The 21390-nt window shown below is 41.5% G+C and overlaps 1 protein-coding gene across 2 annotated transcripts in view; it reads left to right on the plus strand.

Moving 5' to 3' along the window:
- blm (BLM RecQ like helicase) overlaps positions 1-21390 on the plus strand; it is a 55672-nt gene that overhangs the window by 17668 nt on the left and 16614 nt on the right. For both annotated transcript variants that reach the window (XM_043677103.2, XM_043677105.2), the window contains exons 6-13: positions 4901-5694; positions 8233-8424; positions 11083-11201; positions 12414-12527; positions 14260-14358; positions 15901-16049; positions 18463-18569; positions 20970-21130. In XM_043677103.2, the coding sequence (XP_043533038.2) occupies positions 4901-5694; positions 8233-8424; positions 11083-11201; positions 12414-12527; positions 14260-14358; positions 15901-16049; positions 18463-18569; positions 20970-21130 (1735 nt within the window). The remainder of the gene's footprint in view (positions 1-4900; positions 5695-8232; positions 8425-11082; positions 11202-12413; positions 12528-14259; positions 14359-15900; positions 16050-18462; positions 18570-20969; positions 21131-21390) is intronic.

Below are 21390 nucleotides of genomic sequence, written 5' to 3' on the forward strand. Positions count from 1 at the left end.
GATCAAATCTTTGATCATTTATTCCAATATCTCCTTTGCTGATTTGTCAATTTCTAGCTAATGCTCCTGTGAATCACCTTATGACCGTAAAGGTGCTACACAAATGCACATTGTTAATAACTGCTATTATAAAATGAAACATTTAGAACTTTAGTTTTGGCGAGCAGCAGCAGATGTTTGCAGGTAAAGACATGGCTCAAAAATGGGAATCCTTCAGAAATGAGATAACGAGAGACCAGAGACAGTACATTCCTTTCAGGGTGAAAGGAAAGGCTGGTAGATATAGGGAATGCTGGATAACTAAAGAAATTGAGGGTTTGGTTAAGAAAAAGAAGGAAGCATAGACAGGATAGATCGAGTGAATCCTTAGAAGAGTATAAAGGCAGTAGGAGTATACTTGAGAGGGAAATCAGGAAGGCAAAAGGGGACATGAGATAGCTTTGGCAAATTGAGTTACGGAGAATCCAAAGGGTTTTTACAAATACATTAAGGACAAAAGAGTGTCTAGGGAGAGAATAGGGCCCCTCAAGGATCAGCAAGGAGGCCTTTGTGTGGAGCCACAGGGATGGGGAGATACTGAACGAGTATTTTGCATCAGTATATGCTGTGGAAAAGAACATGGAAGATATAGATTGTAGGGAAGTAGATGGTGACATCTTGAAAAATGTGCATATTACAGAGGAGAAAGTGCTGGATGTCTTGAAACGCATAAAAGTGGGTAAATCTCTAGGACCTGATCAGGTGTACCCTAGAACTCTGTGGGAAGCTAGGGAAGTGATTGCTGGGCCCCTTGCTGAGATATTTGTATCATCAATAGTCACAGGTGAGGTGCAGGAAGACTGGAGGTTGGCAAACGTGGTGCCACTGTTTAAGAAGGGCGGTAAAGACAAGCCAGGGAACTATAGACCAGTGATCCTGACCTCGGTGGTGGGCAAGTTGTTGGGAGGGAATTCTGAGGGACAGGATGGGGGTACATGTATTTGGAAAGGCAAGGACTGATTTGGGATAGTCAACATAGTTTTGTGCGTGGGAAATCATGTCTCAAACTTGATTGAGTTTTTTGAAGAAGTAACAAAGAGGATTGATGAGGGCTGAGTGATAGACGTGATCCAAGCGTTTAACAAGGTTCCCCATGGGAAACTGGTTAGCAAGGTTAGATCTCATGGAATACAGGGAGAACTAGCCATTTGGATATAGAACTGGCTGGAAGGTGGAAGATAGAAGACAGAGGGTGGTGGTGGAGGGTTGTTTTTCAGACTGGAGGCCTGTGACCAGTGGAGTACCACAAGGATCGGTGCTGGGCCCTCTACTTTTTGTCATTTACATAAATGATTTGGATGCGAGCATAAGAGGTATAGTTAGTAAGTTTGCAGATGACACCAAAATTGGAGGTGAATGGACATTGTTGAAGGTTACCTCAGATTACAACAGCATCTGAACCAGATGGGCCAATGGGCTGAGAAGTGGCAGTTGGAGTTTAATTTAGATAAATGCGAGGTGCTGCGTTTTGATAAAGCAAATATTAGCAGGACTTATACACTTAATGGAAAGGTACTAGGCAGAGTTGCTGAACAAAGAGACCTTGGAGTGTAGGTTCATAGCTCCTTGAAAGTGGAGTCACAGGTAGATAGGATAGTGAAGAAAGCATTTGGTATGCTTTCTTTTATTGGTCAGAGTATTGAGTGCAGGAGCTGAAAATGTGTTGCTGGAAAAGCGCAGCAGGTCAGGCAGCATCCAGGGAACAGGAGAATCGATGCCTCGGGCACAAGCCCCTCTTCAGGAAGCCCCTCTTCAGGATCGGCTTGTGCCCGAGGCGTCGATTCTCCTGTTCCCTGGATGCTGCCTGACCTGCTGCGCTTTTCCAGCAACACATTTTCAGCTCTGATCTCCAGCATCTGCAGACCTCACTTTCTCCTATTGAGTGCATGAGTTGGGAGGTCATGTTGCGGCTGTACAGGACATTGGTTAGGCCACTGTTGGACTATTGCATGCAATTCTGGTCTCCCTCCTATCGGAAGGATGTTGTGAAACTTGTAAATCTTTTCTAAACCCTTGCAAGGATGTTGCCAGGGTTGGAGGATTTGAGCTGTAGGGAGAGGTTGAATAGGCTGGGGCTGTTTTCCCTGGAGCATCAGAGGCTGAGAGGTGACTTTAGAGGTTTATAAAATTGTGAGGGGCATGGATATGATGAATAGTCAAGGTCCATCCCTGGGGTGAGGGAGTCCAGAACTAGAGGGCATAGGTTTAGGGTGAGAGGGGAAAGATCTAAAAGAGACCTAAGGGGCAACTTTTTCACACAAAGTGATGCGTGTATGGAATGAGCTGCCAGAGGAAGTGGTGGAGGCTAGTACAATTTCAACATTTAAAAGGCATCTGGATGGGCATATGAAGAGGAGCGGTTTTGAGGGATATGAGCAGGGTGCTGGCAGGTGGGACTAGATTGGGTTGGCATATCTGGTTGGCATGGATGGGTTAGACCGAATGCTGTACATCTCTATGATTGACTCAAAATATGGGCATTGGAGTATATAATCGAATGCAAAAACAATGACAACTTAGCCAGTTCAGCCCTCTGCAGCAATGAGTTCCACAGATCATCTGCCCTCAGGCTGAAGAAATTCCTCCTCATTTTCATTCTGAAGAGTTGTTCCTTCATTCTGAGGTTCTGCCTTTGGGTCCTTGTCTCTCCTACTACTGGAAAGGCCTTTGCCACGCCCTCTGTATCCAGGCCTCTCAGTATGCTTTAAGTTTCAATTAGATACCTCCTCATCCTTCTAAATTGCATCGAGTTCAAACCCAGAGTCATCAATTGTTCCTCATATGACAGGCCATTCATCCCCAGGATCATTTTTTCTAAACCTCCTCTGATCTCCTCCAACACCAGCAGAACCTTAGCGGTGTACAGCATAGAAACAGACCCTTTGGTCCAACATGTCTATGCCGACCAGATGTCTGAAATTGGTCTAGTCCCATTTGCCAGCATTTGACCCATATCCCTGTAAACCCGTTCTATTAACATACCCATCCAGATGCCTTTTAAATGTTGTAATTTTACCAGCCTCCACTACTTCCTCTGGCAGCCTATTCCATATACGCACAACCCACTGCATGAAAATGTTGCCCCTTAGATCCCTTTTAAATCTTCCCCTCTGACCTATGCCCTCTAGTTTTTGATTCCCTACCCTGGGGAAAGGATCTTAGGTATTTATCGTAACAATGCCCCACATGATTTTATTAACTTCTTTAAGGTCGTCCCTCAGCCTCTGACCCTCCAGGAAAATAGCCCCAGCCTATTCAGCCTCTCCCTATAGCTCAAACCCTCCAACCAAGGCAACATACTTATAAGTCTTTTCTGAATCCTTCATGTTTCATAACATCTTTCCTGTAGTCGGGAAACCAGAATTGAATTCTTACATACGGGGCCCAAAACTGTTCACAATAGTCCATATGTGGTCTGACCAGAGCCTTCTGTACCCTCAGCCCTACATCCCTGCTCTTGTATTCTAACTGTCTTGAAATAAATGCTAACATTCTTAACTGCCAACTGAAATGACATGTTAACCTTAAGAGAATCCTGAACTAACATTCCTAAGTCCTTTTGTGTTTCAAATTTCCAAAGTCTTTCCCTATTTGGAAAATAGTCTACGCTTCTATTCTTCCCATCAAAGTGCATAATCTCTCACTTTCCTCTATTGTATTCCATCTCCTACTTCTTTGCCCACTCTCCTAACCTGCCCAAGTCCTCCTCCAGCCTCCCTGCTACCTCAACACTACCTGTCACTACCTGCAGATTTAACAACCATGCCTTCAGTTCCTTTGTCCAGATCATTAATGTCTAATGTCTAAAGTTGTGATCCCAACATGGACCCCTGTGAAACTCTGCTCGTCACTGTCTACCTGACAAAGATCTCTTAATCCTTACTCTCTGCCTTCTGCCAGTCAGTCAAAACAGGTGGGAAAGTGGTATTTATGCTGGTGGAAAGGAGGAGAAGGAATAAGTTGAATAGGTGGTGAGGTGCCCAGAGAGGGGGAAGAAAGGGAGAAGTAGACAAAAGGATTGCAGACGATAAACTTGGAGCTGAGTACTGAATGGTTGGTTTGAACCGTTGAAAATGGGTTGACTGAGCTGGGAGTAACCCATACAGAGTGGGTTATGCACACGGAGAAAGATGTTCACACTCTGAAATTGTTAAACACAATGTTGAGTCCTGAGGGCTATTTCACACCTAGGCAGAAAATGAGGTATTGTTCCTCTCAATGGAGTTGAGCTTCACTGAACTACTGCAGCAGGCCTCAGACGAAAGTTTCAAAGTAGGAAATGGCAGTCATATGGACACTTGGTTATTTGTACAGACAGAAAGGAGATCTGAAAAACGATCGTGCTGTCTCTTTCACAGATTCGCAGCTCCAGATCTCCTATATTCTGACAAATCATCAACAATCCCTTTGTCTGCTTTTTGTTTTCTGTCTTGGCACTCAACAACCCCCCCCCCCCCCCCGCAAAAACAAACCCACCGACATAAATACCATAATTTCCCTGTTCCTTTCATTCTGATGAAGAATCACTGAACTTGAAACGTTAACTCTTCTCTCCATAGGTGATGCCAAATCTGTTGAGTTTCTCCAGCACTTTTTTTTGTTTCCAGTTTGAAAATCTGCAGTTGTGTATTTTATTTTACTGCCACTGGAACTGTTCTGTGACTGGATCTCCCTCTAGTGGTAGAACAGAAAAAGGCAGAAGTTCTATTTATTACCTGTGTTTTGTGTCTATAGAATAGTCAAGAGCTATGCAGTACTATATTTGACAACTGTTTGCCTTACACACAGACCGTTACTGCTTCGCAGCTCACCTACAGAGAGTATGATGGAAGGGAGTAACAATTCTTATTTTTGTTTTCAGAAGAAAACTTTTGGCTGATCAGAATGAAGCACAGAGCACATTAAATGGAGGTATTTCAACAGCTGTCACATTATCCAAGCAGAGCAGTGCAGTGAGTAATATTTCTACAGATCGTGTTACTTCACCTATCTCTGTTAATTCATCCCAGGAACCAGGTTCTCCCAAAACATTTACTTTCAAGAAATCTTCCTTGAAAACCACAGGTATGCCTAGAGATAATGTTTTCAGTACTGAAGACTTCTTTGCAGTGGATCAAACCTCTGCACATACGGGGAAGAAGAGTGCAACATCTGACAATTGCAAGAGCTTGCTCAGTAAGTCATGTTTCCAAAGAAAGCTAGACCTCTCAACTGGAGGGAACAAGGCCACCCCACCTCAGTCTAAGTATTCCTCACTCAATTGCATCTCGTATGGATCCTCTGATGCTGCAAGCAGAAATGACTTGGACAAATCCACACATGTATCTGCTGCAAGAATGCATACTGCTGCTGATCAGAAGCGGTTCATTGAAAACAGTAGGAGCTGCATGGCTGAAGAGGATTTGATGTTTGATGACATTGATATTGATAACTTTGACATTGATGATTTAGATGTAGAGGAAGTTCCAGAATGTTTTCTGAATTCACCAAGTCAACCTGCAGGAAACATATCGCATGGAGCAATTCAGCCAATCCGAGAGGGAGGAACTAAAACAGCCTGGAGAAAGACTCCAGCTCAAGATGGCAGTGAGCACACATCTCGTCCCTCTGCAACTGCTAGCATAAACAAATCCCAAGCACTGCAGGGCTTCTCAGGTAACGAGTGTTCCAGTTTTAAGTTGTCTTTAGGGTTTATAATAGAACAATGACCTTGTTTAAATACATACCTGGTTAACTAATCAGTTATTACATTTCAGACTTGATGTACCCAAGACTTGATGTTATTAGATTTTAGGGAGGAGAAAGTGAGGACTGCAGATGCTGGAGATCAGAGTCAAGAGTGTGATGCTGGAAAAGCACAGCCGGTCAGGCGGCATCCAAGGAGCAGGAGAATTGACCTTTCGGACATAAGCACTTCTTGAGGAATAATGAAGGCCCATGCCCGAAACATTGATTCTCCTGCTCCTTGGATGCTGCCTGACCTGCTGTGCTTTTCCAGCAGCGCAATTGACGTTTTTACGTTTCAGACTTGGTGTGCCCAGGCCTTCTGTTATTAACTGTCCCTTTGCTGTTACAGCCATATGCTCCACAGCCGATTCCAATCCTCCACCACTCACCATGAGCTCTCACTTCCTTAGAATGTGGGCACTGCTAGCAACCTATTGTCCAGCCCATGGCCACTCTGCTGAGACATTGGTATTCTGAATTTGATGTAACAATTGTCAAACATGTTTAGTAAGAGTCTGAGTTGCAGAGTCCAGAATGGGCAGATTGCCTTCACCAAAGGGACATTGCTGAACTAGTTTAGTTGTTTGTATAACGATCTGATAGCATCATGCTCACTATTACCAGATGTTTATTTCTGTATTTTTGAACTGGATGTTAGTGGAAGAGTTTGAATATGTTCTCTGACTTATCTCTGTCACTATCAGAACCATTTCGCTTTGTTGTGCTCTGCACCAGAGATGAATGGATTTTAGAATCCTGACTGATTTCTTCACAATTTCTTCACTGATTTCTTCACTGTAACACAAAGGCTTCGAGCCAGTGGCAGGGACTGTCAAGGATCAGCTAATTAGGCAGAGACCAGGGATTGAACCTAATATCTATGGATCTCTGGAATATATCATTTGGCACCTTTACCCATCAGTCTGTTCAGAGACCTATGGTGGATTGTTTTGTTTACTGGAATATTGCATAAAGATTCCAGGTTTGGTATACATCACCCTGACTGAATCTGTGGTAGAGGCCCTGTAAATGGCCTCAGTGTTCTGAATTAGGATTGAAAGAAAAATGCCCTGACTTCTAGTCTAATAATAGAATTGGATCATGACTGTGATGCATGTTCATGTTGAATTCCTATGGACATTACAGCATTAAATTGAATTCCATTTTTGAAAAAAAAAGCAAGTCATCTCCTTATTTATCTCCAGTAATGTCCACTTACATCTACAGAACTGATTTTAAAATGTAATTTTCTTTCTTCTTTTAATTCACACTTTTCTGTAGTCAAGGACCTGTGCTGCCTATGTTACCCTGATTCTGTGAAGCAGTATCTGCTGTTTATTCTGTGTTGTCCCTTCTGTAGTATGGCTGCTAAAGACTCACAGAAACTGTGTCCTAAAGTCTCAGCTGTCCCATTTCCAAAGTGTTGCCGTCCTTCCTGAAGTGTGGCACGCAAAACATTCCAGCTTGAGGCCTAACCAGTGATTTTTAAAAATCTCGCATGACTTTGTGTTCTGTGATCATCTTAATATTGAAATGTTTAACTACTTTATGCACTTACTGTACCACTGGTGAGGATTTCTCAAAATCATACCGTTTAGGTGATACCAGAAAGGCCTTTATGTTGTTTTCTCAAAATACGTGACTTCACATTATTCAACATGCACAGTCCATTCCTTTTAATATTTGTTGCTGGAATGCCAACTTCGCTAGTTGGACCACCAATTATTGAACTGCTTCAGTCCACAGTGCTGTAGGAAAGGAAGTTTCTGAATTTGACCCAGCCACAGGGAAGGAACAGTGATATACTTCCAAGTCAGGATGGTGTGTGGCTTGGAAGGGAAATTCCAGGTGGTGATGCTCCCATTGTGTTTGCTGCCCTTTTCCTTCTGGCTGATGGAGGTTGTGGGTTCGGCAGATGTTGTTGAAGGGGTTGGTGTGTTGCTGCATTGCAAATTGTAGTTGATCCACAATGCTGCCGTGGTACATCGTTGGTGGAAGGAATGTTGAAGGTTGTAAATGGGGTGCCAATAAGCAGGCTGCTTTGTCCTGGATATTGTGAGTTTTTGGAGTGTAATTAGAAGCTGCATTCGTACAGATTGCATTGCATTACGTCCTGGTTTGTGCATTGCAGGTGGTGGATGGTTTTGTGGAGTCAGGACGTAAGTTACTTACCATAGAATTCTCAGCCTCTGACCTACTGATGGAGCCACAGTATTTAACTGGTTGGTCCAGATCAGTTTCCGGTCCATTGGTAACCCCCAAAATGTTGACAATGGGGGATTCAGCAATGGTGATATCATTGAATGTCAAGGGAAAATAGTTATATTCTGTTGGGGATGCTCATTGTGTGGCATAAATGCTACTTCATCAGCCTATCAGTTTCCGACTGTATTCACTACCATGCTCACTAAGTATTACACTTTTGAGTAGACCACTGCACGAACTGATGTGTTCATTTTCCATCAGAGGCTTCCCATGAGCAAGGACATTCCAGAAGTCCTGTGCTGGAGCGTTTCCGAGGCTTCCACTTCCCACACTCCAAGGAGATGATGCGTATCTTTCACAAAAAATTTGGGCTGCACCAGTTCCGAACAAACCAGCTGGAAGCGATCAATGCTGCCCTGCTGAACGAAGATTGCTTTGTCTTGATGCCCACAGGTAAATACCCAAGAAATTCTGGAATAATCTGTCAGAAGGATGTTGTGAAACTTGAAAGTGTTTAGAAAAGATTTACAATGATGTTGCCAGGGAGGGGCTGAATAGGCTGGGGCTGTTCCCCCTGGAGCGTCAGAGGCTGAGGGGTGACCTTGTTGATGTTTATGATATCATGAGGGACATGGATAGAGTAAATAAGCAAGGTCTTTTCCCTGGGATGGGGGAGTCCAAAACTAGAGGGCATAGGTTTATGGTGAGAGGGTGAAGATTTAAAAGGGATCTAAGGGGCAACTTTTCATGCAGAGTATAAAGGGGCTGGTGTATTGCTGGGTGAATGGATTGAGCTACCAGAGGATTTGGAGGAGACTGGTACAATTACAACATTTAAAGGTATCTGCATGGGTATATGCATAGGAAGGGTTTAGAGGGATATAGGCTAAGTGCTGGCAAATGGGACTAGATTGGTTTTGGATATCTGATCAGCTTGGACAAGTTGGACTGAACGGTTTGTTTCTGTGCTGTACATCTCTATGACTCTAAGTAGCTTAAATAATTTGAAGTTTTTTTATTGTATCAAAGGTACTAAATAAATGCAAGTTAATTTTGTTTATTTGTGATAACTGATTTTGAATGCATAATGATGTTTATTTCTTTTCTCTTGTCTGCCAGCTCAGCCACTGTGGGGAATTTGGGACAATATTTATTTTATTATGTCAAAAGTACAACAGATTTGGTTATTTACTATTGTTAGCAGAAGCTTGTGCACAAGTTGGCTGCTTGAACTTCCTACATTGCAACAGTAACCGCATTTCATTGGCTGTAAAGTGCATTGGGAAATTCTGAGGTTATCACTGTCCTCATCTACATGTTCTTGCAAACCTCAAGTGAGGGTCACCAAATCATTGCCTCCCACCTTCTTTCCAGCTATTTCTAATTTTGGCGACATAATTTTGAGTCAGTATTTCAAATTAAATAAAGGTGTGTTTTTTCATTATCACTGGAAGTGGCTAATTTAAAGATTTCAGATTGTTCAAGATCTATTTCCTCAAGGTGGGAGGATCATTTACAGCAGATTTTAACATAGTCTCTCCAATGATCTGTGTGAACATTGCTACACTCCATTGGGGTGTTTAACCACCTCATTAACAGCTTGTCCTTGCATTCATTTATAAGAAAAGCTTAGATTTTGAAGGTGCCTGTCATGACTCAAGATGACCCAGAGTGTTCCACATTCATCAAAATGCTTTGAAAGAGTAGTCACTGTTTTCTAGCACATTTCATACATATCAATGAGCATGTAGTAGGGCTCGCACAAGTACCAATGTGATAACAGCCAGTTAATTTGTGTTAGTGTTGTCTGGTTGAGAGAGAAATATTTGCTAAAATGGCTGGCGGAAGGAAAACGTGGCAACAGATTCAATATCTTATCCAAAAGATATGATCAAATAAAATGTTTATAAGGTGATTTTATTTCAAGAATGTTCTGATATAAAATGTACAAGGATCAGGTATAGCTGTCAGCTGTAAGTGGCTGTACTGTGACGACATACCACTGCTGTCAGGGCTACTCAAAAGCACCTTAGTGTCTTTGTGCGTACTGTTGGCCTTGGTACGTTGTTCTCATAAATGAGACGGATATCAGTTCAGTGCTTTCCAATGAATGCTATTGTTTTTCTTTACTTAATTTGTTGTGTTTATTTTGTTTGTAGTATCTCTTTATAACAGTCATAATTAAAGTATTGTATATCTCCCCCAGTAGCTTGGTTGATAAAGGCCTTTTGTTTCCTCTGGGTGCCTCGACACAATCATGGTGTGCAGAACATTAATGGGTCTGAGACTTGCTCAGTGAGTAATTGAGCTCTACAGAACAAATTAGACTCTCCTTTCACCCTGGTCTGTTCTGAATTATTTAGGTGGTGGTGGAAGCACTGCTGTTGTTGTTCAGTGACAGCTGCACCTCTTAATACTCTCCCTCGCAAACTAGCTACCCTGTTCCAATGAACATGAAGGGGTAGGATTGAGGCTTTCTTTGAAACGGACAAAGTGCTGGAGCAACTCAGTAGGTCTGGCAGAATCTGTGGAGAGAGGAAGAGTTAATGTTCATCATCCAGTGACCCTTCGAGGCTTTCTTTGATCTCCCAACATTAAGTACTCATGACATTCTGAGGAATCCATTCATGTGGAGAGAATTACCTGGTCAGCATGTTCAGATTAAAAGGCTTTGGGACTTTCCAGAACACTTCACAACCAAACAATTGTTTTTGTAACTGTAGTTACAGTTGTTACGTTGCCGTGTGTGGCAGTCAGTTTACATTCAACCACATTGATGGGCCCTAGAGCCTTTGTCTGCACTGTAGACCTCTGTGAACTCTATGTCCCTATCCCACAAATGGCAAAATAAAATGCTGTGGGCACTCCATATTGTTACTGGTGGTAACAAAAAAACTTAATATTGGGAGATCACCAGGGACAGTCCCTTTTCTTTGGTCAGTGTTGCAGAGGAAAGTAAACGTAGCATAAGAAAGGGTCAGAAAACCACCAGGTCTACCTGAAAACAAATAATCATTACACAGCAATCCTGTGTTGCAGATTATTCTCTTGACTGCTTTGGCTTTTTCCTAGTGTTTCTGTGTTGTGATTTGTGCTGTCTATCTGTTTCAGGTGGTGGTAAGAGTTTGTGTTACCAGCTGCCAGCCTGTCTCACCCAAGGAGTCACTGTTGTGATTTCCCCACTCAGGTCACTGATCCTAGATCAGGTGCAGAAACTGACCTTGTTTGACGTGAGTTTAAGTATCTCTTTATTCACTTCTGCGATTGAAATGCACCTCCTGTTTCTCATCAGTACTATAATGATACAGCTGCAGTAACCAGGAATATTTCAATGCGCTTCTTTGATGCTAAAATTGCTCATCGTGTGGAGAGAACTGAGTGAAGATTTAATAGTAGGATTCAATGTTGAGTGCTTTTGACAGAGTAAAGGAGGAGAATTTGTTACCTGGCAAAAATGTGGTGATTTAAAAAAAGTTAAGGGATTTGACAAAAGCACCAAAGTGAGATTTTCTCTGTCTGAAACAGCAGTAAAACCAGATACGATAGTAATTTTCAAAGGAGAATTGAATAAATATTTTGAGGAATTTTCAGTGATATGAGGGGGAAAGTTTGGACTTTGCTAATTGAAAATTTTCTTGAAGAGTTTGCACAGAACCAGTGGACAAGTGGCCTCTTTCTCTGCTTCATTGTTTAATGTTTATATTGAAGGTAGCAAAAAGGAGCTGCTTGAGAGTGGAGGTGCGGGTCTTTAATGAGATTGAGCAATGTGAGCAAACTAGGGGATTACAGTATTTAACCTGCCTCATTGGCGGAATAATCTCTCCGACTTTAACACTGACATGATGTACTGTTGTAAGAGATTGATTGGAATTTTGATTTCCTGCATGGTGTGCTCCTTCTCAAAACTCCTTTCCAATGTTGTTGCTAATTAAAAGGTCAGTGTCACTGTGCAAGGGAAAACAAGAGAGATCTAGATTCAGTGGATGATTGAGCACTCTAGGAGAAAGTGAGGACTGCTGATGCTGGAGATCGAGTCAAGAATGTGTTGCTGGGAAAGCACAGCAGGTCAGGCAGCATCCGAGGAGCAGGAGAATTGACTTTTAGGCATAAGCCCTTCTTCAGGAATGAGGCTTGTGGGCCGGGACTGAGAGATAAATGGGAGGGGGTGGGGTGGGTAGCTTTTACACCCTCTTCCCATTTATTTCTCAACCCCGGTCCACAAGCTTCATTCTGATGAAGGACTTATGCCCAAAATGTTGATTCACCTGCTCCTCGGATGCTGCCTGACCTGATTTGAGCACTCTGACCCCCACCCAAAATACTGAGAACTCTAAAGGTGTGAATAGATCCAGTCAGCAGGAGCAAACCATCAAGAAACTTGTGTGGAGGAAAAGAAGGCCTGGAGTCATGTTTGAAATTTGTCCTTTATTTTCCATTAACAGATTCCAGCGACACATCTAACTGCGAGTAAGAGTGACTCTGAGGTTGCCAGTACCTATATGCAGCTGTCCAAAAAGGATCCTGTTGTGAAGTTGCTTTACTGCACACCTGAGAAGGTGAGCCTCAAATGTATGTTTTGGTTAGATTAGGAAATTATTGATTCCTCCTGATATTCTGGTTTAACCAGCTGAAAATTGTCACCTTTCTCTCTGGTGGGTTTAAGATTGTGGGCTTTGTGTGAGGAGCCCATAATTATAAATCTGTTTTGTAGCAATGCATTCTCCCCTCAGTTTAGCTATGGGCTTGGAGTGCTGTAAGAATATAAACTGTTAGTGTTGGTTTCTGTCTGATATTCTCTTTTTCTGTGATCTGTATTTTTGAAATATGTCATTTATCTGTATACATTTAAATTGCAATTGCTGGTCTTCAGTTTTAATTTTTGCTGTATTCTAATTAAGGAGTCCTGGTAAAATACCGGTTGTGACACAGTGGTGTTTCTCAGTGCCAAGAGCCTTTATGTGATGGATGTTAGAGAGCAGTGTTTAATTGCACAAGGATACAGAAGCAGAACCCATTTAACATTGTACACTCTGTCCTTATTTTTTATATCACATGGATTTAACACAAAAAGATAGAAGTGCCTAATTTAGATAGCAGTCCCAATATAGGTGCAGTGTGTGTTGCACTGGTGTTATCTTTCAGATGGTAATGAGAATTGAGCTCCAACTTGCCCTGTAAATGGATGTAAAAGCTTCCAACGATGCTATTTTGAAGAAAAGTAGCAGAGTTATCCCCAGGATCAACATTGTTAGAACAAATTACCTGGTTATTATCAGGTAACTTTACACCAGTGACCAGACACATTTCTTTGACTCTAAAGAACTTTGAGGTATCCTGAGGTTGTGAATGGAGCTATTTCTCTTAATATGCTAAAATCATACCCTTTTATCCTGCGATGGGACTGCAGCTCCTACATTGAAAGTGGATGTTTGCAGTTTGACAGGCTTACGTTATAAACTCCTATATCCACATTTTGAAAGTAACGGTTAATTGGAAAAACGTATAAACCCACCTTTTTAATTTTATAGACACGATTGACATTCAAAATATGATACCATTGTACTATTCTGATTAAGTCATACTGGACTCGAACATTGAGGTTGGTTTTCTCTCCACAGATGCTGCCAGACTTGCTGAGTTTCTCCAACACATTCTGTGTTTTGTTTTAGAACCATTTTTGTTTCCTCTGAAATATTTGCCTCAATATTTCATCTGTATGGAAGTTTCAGCATAAACTGATTTCTCTCCTTTTAGAACTGAACAAATTAGTTATGATGCTTATAGTGACACATAGTTACAGCATGATTTAGTGACTTAAAATTAGGAATTTACATCCAATGAGGCTGAGGAAACGCATACCCACATCAGAGGAACAATCTGTACTATATCACCACATGTTGTGTGTGCAAGAGTTGTCAGAAACTTATATCATTCAGTCTTGAGCCTGTTCCATAGTTTATAGAAATATTGAGAATTTATATCGGAAGCGCTAGCAGATTCATAACTTCATTGTGGTTGACTCTTAACTGTGCACCAACCATCTAGATGATTGTACCAAACAATAGGCAATAGGTAACAAGTGTCTACCATCTTGGGGAACTAGAGAATTGAGTGATGTGCAAATCCTGAGAATAAACTTTAAGTGACATTTGCTCACTCGATCTGAAACGTTAACTCTGATTTCTTTCCACAGATGCTGCAAGACTTGTTGAGCTTTTCCAGCAACTTCTGTTTTCACTTAAGTGACATTTTCCTGGCCTAATAATTTGATTTTCCTTGTTAATCCAGGTCAGTGCCAGTAACCGACTGATTGCTGCATTGGTAAATTTGTACGAGAGGAAGCTTCTATCTCGTTTTGTCATCGATGAGGCTCACTGTGTTAGCCAGGTAACTTGATGCTTCTATGTCTAGATTTCATCTTTGACTCTAGTGGCATTCTGCATCTCAAGGCCCCATTACATAGTATTCATGTCAAACACCAGTGAGAGATCTGGTTGGGACATTAAACTGAGCTCTCAATAGATGTTTACGTAGATGAGAAAAACCGTCAAGTCTGAAAAAGAACAAGAGAGTTCTGCCTGATGTCCTGCCATTATTTATCCCTCAACCAACATCACTAATAGAAATTATCTGGCCATTTGCACATTGTTCTTTGTGAGATTTTGCTGTGCCACACTTCACTGGTTGTGAAATACTTCATGAGGTTTTTAAAAGGCATCATATAAATGTACATTTTCTTTCTGTTTGTACACAAAGTTGGGTAAGGGAGCATCGCATGTTGCATGCACACCAGGATCTGAAATGAAGGCTCTTTGTGCCCTACTTGTTGCTAATTGAAGTGCTTGCCTCTTCCATTTGAGTCCATGCTTGCTGACCATGAGTGCGATATCCAAGCTTGAGACCATTTGCATGACCATACTCCCATTTCCCTTCAAAGTGTCACTTGATGAGAAATACAGGCTGCAGTATTTCTGTTCCCCAGGGGTTGAAGCTAATTGTGACACCCTGGCTGAGAAAGGTTAGTTCAGAGCAGACTGGGAACTGCATCCAAAATGTGTTGCTTCGCTGGTAGTGGTGAGCTTCCTCTTGTTTTTCTAAATAGTTCCGCAGTCATCAGGAGGAGTGTGTTTTGAGTGGGTGGATGCACTCAGCTGACAAACACCCTCAGGAATAGCAGAGTGCAATATCTTTTTCAATATTATACCTGCTGTTCAAAGCCATGATTCATCTTGTAAATTAGTACCAAATGAGCGTAGGCTGCAGTTTACAATGCATATCACAGCTCACAGCGGCTTGTACAAACAAAAGATCTTTTCCTTGGAGATGCTCCCTATTAAGATCTCAGTGGTGGCAACAATTGAAGACAAGCCGATCTTGCAAAATGTCATTCTGTGCTGACTGCTCATATGTTGACGTTTGATGAGCATGGATAGACGATAGAGTTTGATGTCCAATTGGGAGATAGAGTGGGCCAGGGGCCCCTCTGTCAGTAAGCTCCAGCTGAAGGAATCCATTTTAGCACCATACTGGGTGATCAGCCAGCCTGTTTCCTATGCTGTATCAGGACCAAATTACTTCTAAATCCTGATTTTTCTTTCCCACTTTTGTCTCTCCCTTCACCCTTCCTCACTGGAAGCCCTTCCTTTATTTGTTATTCCCCAGTTATATTACAGTAGTGATTTGTTTTTCACCTTTCTCTTTTTGCTTCACTTTGCTTTCCTAGTTTTTGTGAAGTCTGAGGCTTTGGTGTAAGTGAGCAAGGCTTATAAGCACATGTTGTTGACTGCAGCACTGGAACTGGTTGTCCTCTGTCCCCTTATTACCTACCCTTTGGTGGTAGTAAATGTTACTGAAGACTTGTTTTTTTTCCTCAGCTCCATGTGCTCATTTCTCAATTACTTCTGAAGTCTTTTCGGTTTCTATCCCTAGTGGGGCCATGATTTCCGTCCTGATTACAAGAGACTGAATGAGCTTCGGAGCAGATTTCCCACGATCCCAATGATGGCCCTGACGGCCACAGCCACACCACGGGTCCAGAAAGATATCCTCAACCAGCTCAAGATGCTAAAGCCTCAAGTGTACGTTCCTTCTTTTCTTGGTGGATGAGAGTGGAGAGAAAGAGTATTATGTTTAGATTAATTAACCATGATCAGATATTCACTTGTTTGCCTTTTGAAATGTTACATTTCAGATTTTGCACTTTGGTGGGTTTTTAGGGAAAACTGAAAGTTATTTTCTGATTGGTTTTTCTGACACTGGGTAGGAACCAGGGATATAAAACCTCTGCCTGTCTATGACAGAGCTCTCCAGGAATTGAATCTTTGGCCTTAGTGATGTCCTATTGTATCTTAGCAGCAGAATCGTACTATTCTGCAGTATAATACTCCCCTCCTTCTAAGCCCTGATCATCTGCCGTCCTATGAGCAATACCAAAGGACTATTGTAAATGTTTTACGTTTTAATAATTATTGGTGCAACTCTTTTTGTCATTTTCTTTCAGTCGAACAAAAATGTTTAGTTATCAGCACCACCAATTCTTAACACCCAGATTTAACTCTGAATCAAAATTTAATTTAATTTACTTCTCCCAGTGTATCTCCTATCCATTTATCAACAAAAGTTGTAAAGAGAGAGAGGATTGGATTTATATAGTACCTTTCTGATTTTCAGACATCCCAAAGCACATTTCGCTCAATGAAGTGCCTTTTGAAAACGCTGTCACTATCATAGGGCATTTGGCAACCAATTTGCACATAGCCAGCTCCCACCAACAACATGAAAATGATGGTATAGTCTGAGATTTAGGGATGATATTTAAGGATAAATGGTAGTCTTAGGATACTGAGGTAAATCTCCTGCTCCTCTGATATGTTGAAAGCAATTTTCCTTCAAATCAGCTTCGTTTATTTGACATACATTTCTTTCCCCCCCCCCCCCCCCCCCGTCTCTAAGAGGTACTCTGTGCTTGTGATGGCACTTGAGCCTTGAGTTAGTAGTTTGTGGCCTTGAAGCTCCACCACAGAAGTTGAGCTTGTAAAGCAAGCTGATATTGCAGGAGCACTGTGCTGATTGGGGTGATGTCTTCCATTAGAGCCACTCAATCAAATCTTGTTTTTGCACCAGAGGGGTATGTTGAAGATCCCATAGCAATATTTGAAATGGAGGAGGTAGTTTTCCCCAGTGCCCGGGCCAATATTTACACCTCAGCTAAACCTGCTAAAAACAGATAAAAATGCAACTTAAAATAAAAGTGAAAATTGCTGGAGAAACTTAGCAGGTCGGGCAATATCTACAGTGAGTGACAAAGTTAATATTTCAGGTCAATGACCTCCACAAAAGCTGCAAACAAATTTTTTCAGCTTTTTTAAATTGGTATTTCAGGTTTCCACCATCTGCAGTTTTTTACTTTTGTAAGAAGTAATTTATTTTGCTGAAGGAGGTGAGAGATGGTTGGCTGATGGTATTCTCATTGGGCTTGGGAGTCAGCTTAATACATTGGAGGTGTGGGGTCGAGTCTTACACACAGCATCTGGTGGAACTTGAATTCAATTAATTAATACTCAACACACAATGGGTGGTAGATACTTGAAACTGTCTTCCACAAATTGCAGTTGCTGGGTCAGGGTTGATCATTTTAAATGTAAGAGAGTATCTTTGCATAACTAAAACTTTATCGAAGAGATATGAGCCATTGGCAGGAATGTGAAGTTAGACTGCAGATCAGCCACAATTTCGTTGAATAATGAAAAGGATTGAGGGACTGATTGGCCTTCTCCCATTCTTATGTTGCTTCCTATAAGAAAATTAGCCACCATTTTTACCATTGTAACTAGACCATAAATAATTAACTGATAGTGAAGTGTTATTTCCGGACATCCTGAGGATCCAAAGAGTTTTATTTAAGTGTCAACCTGCTTTTTTTTTTTAACTCCACCTGATTGCATGATCTAGCGGTATATCTGGCTACTAACATACATCAAGGAATAGTTAAGGGGATGTGAACCTACAGTTTCCCTCCTCATCTTGATGGGTAAAGTATCCTACTTTTATGTGTCCCGCAATGAAGTAACTGACGTTGGGAAGTTGACCATATAGGGAATTATTTGATGTGTCGTACAGCACAACCTCGATTATCTGAAAGGGACAGGCGGGGAATGTTTTGTTCAGGTAACTGATCGTTTGGATAACTGATCAGATCATAAACAAGCGGTAATTTATGGATGCCGATTATCTGAACATGCCTTGGTTATCTGGCAATACACGCCATAATGCCCTTTAGCTGATAACTGAATGCTGGGTTGTCTAATGCCTTTTTTACGGGATCCTGAGATCTTGTTCGGATAATCGAAAATTCAGATAATTGATGTTCTGATGACCAAGGCTGTACTGTATTCCTACAGTTTTGTACATTCTGTACAAGCTACTGAGAGTCGGCTAACACTTCTGTTATACGGAGTTCTGGTACTGAGGTTTCATGTTGAAATTCTGCAGGTTCACCATGAGCTTCAACAGACACAACTTGAAATATGAGGTCCTGCCAAAAAAGCCGAAGAAGATTGCTGAAGATTGCATTGAGTGGATCCAGAGGAACTATCCACGTAAGCATCAATTGAGTAATGCACTCCTCTCCTGTAGCTCCCTGTATAGAGCTAAACATTTCTGACATTTCAACCAATCGTTTGTACAGTTAGGGCTAAATATTTATATGGGTGATGTGACACTCTGACGTGACTGTATCGGTTGTGGTAATCTAATAGATCATCACTGGTCACATTGTGTGAGGAAACTTAGTTGTAGCCTGTATAAAGTTGTGAACCTGCCAACCTTTGCACAGGTAACTATGTCTCATGGAAAATGTTAAAAACAGTAACACCCCTCCTTTAGCATCCATCTATGGGAAAATGCATAGTGGATGAGTGTAATGTGGATAAATGTGAGATTATTCACTTTGATAACAAAAACAGTAGGGCAGATGATTATCTGAACAATGATAGATTGGGAAAGGGGGAGGTACAACAAGACCTGGGTGGCCTTGCTCACCAGTCGCTGGAAGTGAGCATGCAGCTGCAGCAGGAGATGAAGGTAAATGGTATTTTGGCTTTCATAGAAAGAGGATTTGAGTACTGGAACAGGGGCATCTTGCTGCAGATGCTCAGGGATTTGGTGAGAACTCACTGGGAGTATTATGTGCAGTTTTGGTCTTCTTATTTGAACAAGGTTATGGAGGCATTGTGAAGAGAATTTACCAGACTGAGTCCTGGGATAGCAGGGCGAAGAGAAACTGGATGGGACAGGACTATGTTCACTGGAGTTTAGAAGAATGGAGGGGAATCTCATAGAAACCTATAAAATTCTAACAGAACTAAACAGGGGAACATCCATCCAGCATTTCCTCATGACTGGGGAGACCAGAACCAGGGCTCATGGTTTAAGGATATAGGTAAGCCATTTAGGACTAGGGTGAGATCTATCTTCTCCCAGAGTGTGGAATGCTCTGCCATGGAAAGCAGTTATGGCCAAAACATTGAATATTTTCAAGAAGGCGTTTGACATAATTCTTAAGGCTAAAAGGATTGGAGAGAAAGTGGGAACTGGGTACTGAGTAGGGATGGTCAGCCAGGATTGTAATGAATGGTGGAGCAGACTTGAAGGGCCAAATAGCCTACTCTTATTTTCGATGTTTCTTTGTTTGAGATGTATATAACTAAATAGTTATCCACCAAATTACTCATTGTATGATTTGGCTGTAAACAAAATAACTTACATATTTTACTGGTGGAAACAGCAGCTGTGCTTTGCAGTAATTTAATTTCTGTAAAGTTTGTTCACTTTATTGCGTCTGTCATGTTCTCTCTGTATCACTTATATTAAACTTATTTAATATTCAGTCAATATTTTTACAATAGATCACTTTGCTATTGACTTTCCTTTAATTTGCAATGTAGTGTGAGTCACATTACACCTGCTGTTGAGGAAGCTAGAACTAACTATTTTGATTACAGGTTTGTAAGTAAAAACACCTTACTGAATTGGGCAGAGGAATGAGTTCTAAGTTGATAATGTAATGATGAACTGGACATGTTTCTCACCGCTGTCGCCTGTACACAAATTAGATTCTATGAAGCACAGATATTGTTGTGAAGTTGACTAAAACATGGTTTGCATTCTGTTTTACCCCTCCTGTGCACTGCGGTATGTTGAAGTGGTTTTCAATGTATAATCACAAAAAGCTAATTCAATCTTTATTTCCACAGTTGCCAAGTGTTTAAAACTCAAACTTGATGTTACAGAGAGTTGTTAACCTTTGGTTAAATGTATTCCTGAGGGTTTTATCACATCACACATGCCTCCATCCTCCCCTCCTCCAGATTGCCACTTGACCTGTTCATCCCCACATTGCCCTGCCCTGCACTCTCTCTGTTGGTTACTCTACCAATCCATTTTCATACAGCTCCAACTCCCATTTCAATAGCAAGCAAAACCTAATTGAACGAGTCTAGACATAGTTACTTACTTCCAATATTACTATAACATTTAGATAGAAATGGAAACAAACTTTTTTTTTGTTAATTCCTGTTTTACTTTGCATTAGAATTTTATGAACAGCAGAGATTAATACGTTGTGGAGACTTGAGGCCAATTCTGGAGAGTTGGTAACCCCAGTCAAGGCTGAACACGAGGCACTCAGCTTCAGGTGGAAACTGGCTGGTAGAGTGCACAGAAGTGTTCAAACTCAGCCATGCAAGAACATTGCTGTCTAACATTTGGTGACGTTCCCACTAAGAGTCCTGGCTTCTTGGGAAGTCAAATGTTTAGTCTTAAAAATGTTACTTGGGATTTATCATCAAATCTTGGAGGATGGTCAATCCTTGTTTCATAGAATAGGTACTTGCTGATTTACCTCACCTTTTGATGATGCTCAACAAACTAAAGGACCTTCATCTTTTTAAACAAAACAGCTCAGTCCTGCACTAACTCTCCATTTCCATCATTAACAGGCGACTCGGGGATTATTTATTGTTTGTCACGGCATGAATGTGACACAGTGGCTGAAAGACTGAGGAGAAATGGAATAGCTGCAATGGCCTATCACGCTGGCCTTCAGGATTCCAACAGGGATTTCATACAAAACAAGTGGATTAACCAGGAAGACTGCCAGGTAAGGAGCCCTTAAAATTCAGGCACAATTATCTTCCTTGTTTGGTGGGTTTGGTTCTTCATGCACAATACCTTCTGTTTCTCAATCCGCCTCTGAATGATAACAATTTCTGTCTATCTGACTGTCCATTCCCCTCATGATTTTGAACATCTCTATTAAATCAATTCTCAACCTTGTCTTCTCTGACTTCATAGAATGATGCAGATAGGAGGTGGTCATTTGGCTTACTGTGTTTCTGCTGGATCTGTGAGAGGGTTGTT

The sequence above is a fragment of the Chiloscyllium plagiosum genome, unplaced genomic scaffold (genome assembly GCF_037043375.1).
Source record: "Chiloscyllium plagiosum isolate Xiang-an unplaced genomic scaffold, Cpla_swu_hap1 HiC_scaffold_39, whole genome shotgun sequence".
Classification (NCBI taxonomy): Eukaryota; Metazoa; Chordata; class Chondrichthyes; order Orectolobiformes; family Hemiscylliidae; genus Chiloscyllium; species Chiloscyllium plagiosum.